Here is a 4,190-nt window from a genome sequence, read left to right on the forward strand (position 1 = left end):
TCACTAAAGTCTCTGTTTTCTGTCCTTTTTAGTTGCTGTTTTCTGTGGTTTTTGACGGTTTTCTGATATTTCAGTTGTTATTCTGTTCTTGGCTGCTTTCTGTTCGGGTTTACTTTTGTTTTCAGTCACTGTTTTCTGCATTTTTTGACAGTTTTCAGCTGTTTTCTGCATTTTTGACAGTTTTTAGCTGTTTTCTGATCTCTCTAACTGCTTTCAGTCGCTGTGTTCTGTGGTTCTTGTCAGCTTTCAGCGGCTTTCTGATCTCTTCTCGGTCTTCTAACCAAACTCGGCTCATGAATGCGTGAACGCCGAGATGCGTCCGGCGCTCGGCTCTCTGGGACGCCGAGCGTCTCATCGGGAGGAAACTCGAGTTTGGGTCAACTTTTATCTCTGCAGCAGAAGCTAAAAGGTTTGAGTGTAGCTGGGAGCCGAGGCCGGCCTCCGGAGGGACTCGCTCTGTTGACGGCATCAACACTCAGCCCGAGTCACACGCCGGCTTCGACCCTCTTTCCTCCGGCGGCGCCATGAAATATTCACGCCGGCCGCTGATGACAATTACGCAACGTTTAATACGAGCAGCTCAGTTTCTCATGAAAAAGAGACGCTGCATGAAGTCGGTGATATTTATATAATCCAGCAGATGACGACCTGATTTAGACGAAACCCTCAAAGTAAAGGTCGACCCTTCAAAATAAAACCACCGTTAAAGTAAATGATTTCTTCTTCACATTAATTCAAAGCGTTCAAACAGCAGAAACACCAGCTGATGGTAGAAAAACCAGAAACAAGCAGCGAGAAACGACAACACAGATAAAACACTGAAGTAACAGAAAACGAACGGGAGCCTCAAAGAGCAGCGACAGGAAACAGCAAAACAAAAGTAAACAGGAAGTGAACACGTGAGTAAACAGGAAGTGAGCTGACGGACAACAGTGACTGAAGACTTTGGCTAAAGTGACTGAAAGCAAAAGTAAATAATGACGGGAAACAACAGAAAACAGCTGAACAGCTGGACGATGACGATAAACGAATAGAAAAGAAAAGAAAATGACAGAAAAGACTTAAAACTAAAGTAAACAAACTGGAAACGAAGGTAAACTGATTTTTTGGGGAAAATGACAGAATAATCGGTGCATACGACACAAAACAGGAAACAGAGACTAAAAACCGACTCGAACCAATGACTGGAAACGAAGATAAACTGATTTTTTTCATAAAATGACATGAACACCATCAAAAGGCAGCGGCGGCCATTTTGCTAAACTTTTCTGATTTAAGTTTAGATTTGATTCATTTTAAGCGCTCGTTCTGTTTTTATTGTTTGTCGCTGAAACATTTTGGTGATTTTTTTTTAAGACAACACGATTCAGACCTGTAGTTCTTGTTCGGTTCCAGAACGTGGCTGACCAGGTGACCCGACTCACCTGGTTTCCGGCGGACCGGCCGTTTCTTGCCGCTGCAGAAGCGGACTTTGCTGAAGACGCTGAAGATGTGGCGCTCGCACAGAGACCGCGGGTCCTTGCTGGGACTCGAGCGCCTCTTGTTGGTGGCGACCTTGTCGCTGTTGGACTCGCGGGCCTGGCGCTTCTGCCGGATCAGGGAGCTGGCGATGGCCGCCGCCATCTCCCCGACGGGGCGGGCGGAGCCACACAGCAGCCAATTACGGGCTCCGGATCCGACGACGCGACTGAGGAGGCTTCAGTCCAGGACGGGACTCGAAGGCCTTCGGGGGAGAGTCCTTATGGATCCATGACGGACGCCGAAGATCCAAATTCAGAACACCAGAAGATCCTTGGATTCATCAAAAGTTAAGAACGTCTCGTGAACTTTGGTTCCTCCAGCGGCGGCATTCCTTCAAGGAGACGAAGCTGTGAAGGTTTTTAGATGAATCAGCTCAAAACTACGGAGAACAAGCAGTTAGTCTCTGATACGCTCACATGTTGGGAGAAACCACGACGGAAACGTTGAGCCCAAACGTCCCAAAGACCCAAAGTCCAGAGTCCCGCCTGGTCGAGTCCATCAGAGACACGGCTGGAGTTCACGCAGGACGTTTATCTAATTATCACTAATTGATTCTTTCTGTGACCGACGCAGCAGCATGTTGGAGTAAAAAGAAAAGCCTTCTGGGAGATTCCCTCATCAGCTCCATCTCAGGTCGACGCACATGTCTGCAGCACATTCACCAAAAACAAAAACCCAGAACGTCTTCCCGTCCGTCCGGATCCCCTCGAGTCTGAACGGCGTGTCCGGCCACAAACTTTCCAGAAAACGAGTTGCGACTAATCCGGAGAATGCAGCGGCGGAGCGGCAGGCGATCCGCGGCGCTGCTGCGACTCCATTCTGCTCTATTTTCCCTCCGCTCGTCCTCGCTGAGCGCTGCTGAGTGGAGCGAGGCTGAGAGGGAGGAGAGGGAGGCAGCAGCCAGTGATGGAGCGACGGGAGGTGGAGGTGTGGAAGAAGGAGATCCTAAAAATACGCCGCCTGATGTTCCCACGTCGACCACTTTACCTCCATCAGCGCGACACCGACGGCACACAGAGAAGAATAAAAGAACCGGCTCGGTGTCGATCCGGGTTTCTTCTTCTTCTTGTGTCACATCAAACACGGTTCAGGTTTGCTGGAGGTTTGATGGTTTAACAGCCGAACACGAGCCACCGGAGGCTTAGAACCGCGTTATGTTTAAATAAATCACAGAAATGACGACGTTTATCGGCCACAAACCGTGAAAACTAAAAGAATGGTTGGATTTTTAGCTTTATGGTTGGAAACAGTGACTGAAAACAAAAGGAAATAACTGAAAACGACAAAAAACAGCGACAGAAACAACAGTTAGCAATGACGGAACGTAAACTAAACGTTAAGTTTAACAGCAACTAAACACTACAGAAGACAGCGACTGAAAAAAAGGGAAACAACAACTGAAAATGACAAAACAGACAGAAACTGACATAAAACAGCAGCTGAAAGCAAAGAGCATCTGAAAACAAACAGCATCTGAAAACAAACAGCGACTGAAACGACAGAAAACAACTAAAACAAGTAAACAGGAACCGAAAAAGGTAGAAAACTGTGATTTTAGAAACTAAAAACTAAAGTAAATAGCGACCGAAGACATAGAAACAACAGTAAACAGTGACTAAAAACAAGTGAATACAAAAACTAAAAAAAAGTAAACAGAGACTGAAACTGCTAACATTCATCTCCACTGCGCCGACATGTACAGACCAGACTTCATTCAAAAAATGACCAATTTTAGACCTCATTTAATTTCGTCTTTGTGTTGCTGCACAAACATGTAACATTTATTTTAAATTATCATGATTTACTTCCTTGTTTATATTTTATTATTTCTTGTTTTACTTATATACAATTATTTAATAAATGGATTATTTTTAATTTTTAGATTCTTGTTTTTGCAGACGTAACAAGACCAGACTCCATTCAAAATTTGACTAATTTTAGACCTCATTGTTGTCTGTTGCTGCAAAAACATTCACCAGAATGTATTTAAAATGTTCAGAATTTAAGAGTTTACTTTATTAATGTATTCTTTTTATTTTATTTCTATATATATTTATTTAACATATTGATTATTTTTAATTTTTAGTTTCTAAACCAGACTTCATTCAAAATTTGACCAATTTTAGACTTCATTTAATTTCCTGTTTCATTATTTCTTATTTTATTTACATGCATGTATTTAATATATTGATTATTTTCCATTTTTAGCTCCTTGTCAGCTCACAGACGTCTTCACACCAAACCTCGTGTCAAACATCTCCTCTTCCAGACCTCACATCAGCAGCAGCTCCTGTGTTTTCTACTGAACCAGGGTCCATTTAGGATCCGCATCAGAATAAGAGCTCAGCGTTCAGACGTTACATAAACGCTGCAGCGGCGCTTTGAGCAGCTGTCAGAGCTGCAGGAACGGACGCAGCAGCAGCAGCAATGATTCACTCACTCCTGAGCCTCCAGGTGGGACGACAGGAGCCGGGAAACCGAGCCGACACCGACACGAGCTGATCTGAGTGCTTGTGGCGGTCCAGAACCAGAAACGCGTCCAGCGACTGATTAATCTGATTATTTAAATATGAATTTTACATCGTTTTTCAAAACTGGAAAATGTAAATTAAGGTGAATTGACAGATGTTCATCTTTCCCACGGTCCCTGAACTCCTCACAGACAACCA

The 4,190-nt window shown here is 44.2% G+C and overlaps 1 protein-coding gene across 1 annotated transcript in view; it reads right to left on the minus strand.

Moving 5' to 3' along the window:
- Positions 1–1,623, minus strand: part of LOC103361213 (fibroblast growth factor 12) — a 24,911-nt gene extending 23,288 nt beyond the window's left edge. The window contains exon 1 of the mRNA XM_008287240.1: positions 1,425–1,623. Coding sequence (XP_008285462.1) covers positions 1,425–1,623 — 199 coding nt within the window. The remainder of the gene's footprint in view (positions 1–1,424) is intronic.
- Between the last annotated feature and the right edge of the window lie 2,567 nt (positions 1,624–4,190).

Source organism: Stegastes partitus, unplaced genomic scaffold, assembly GCF_000690725.1.
Source record: "Stegastes partitus isolate 25-593 unplaced genomic scaffold, Stegastes_partitus-1.0.2 Scaffold491, whole genome shotgun sequence".
Classification (NCBI taxonomy): Eukaryota; Metazoa; Chordata; class Actinopteri; family Pomacentridae; genus Stegastes; species Stegastes partitus.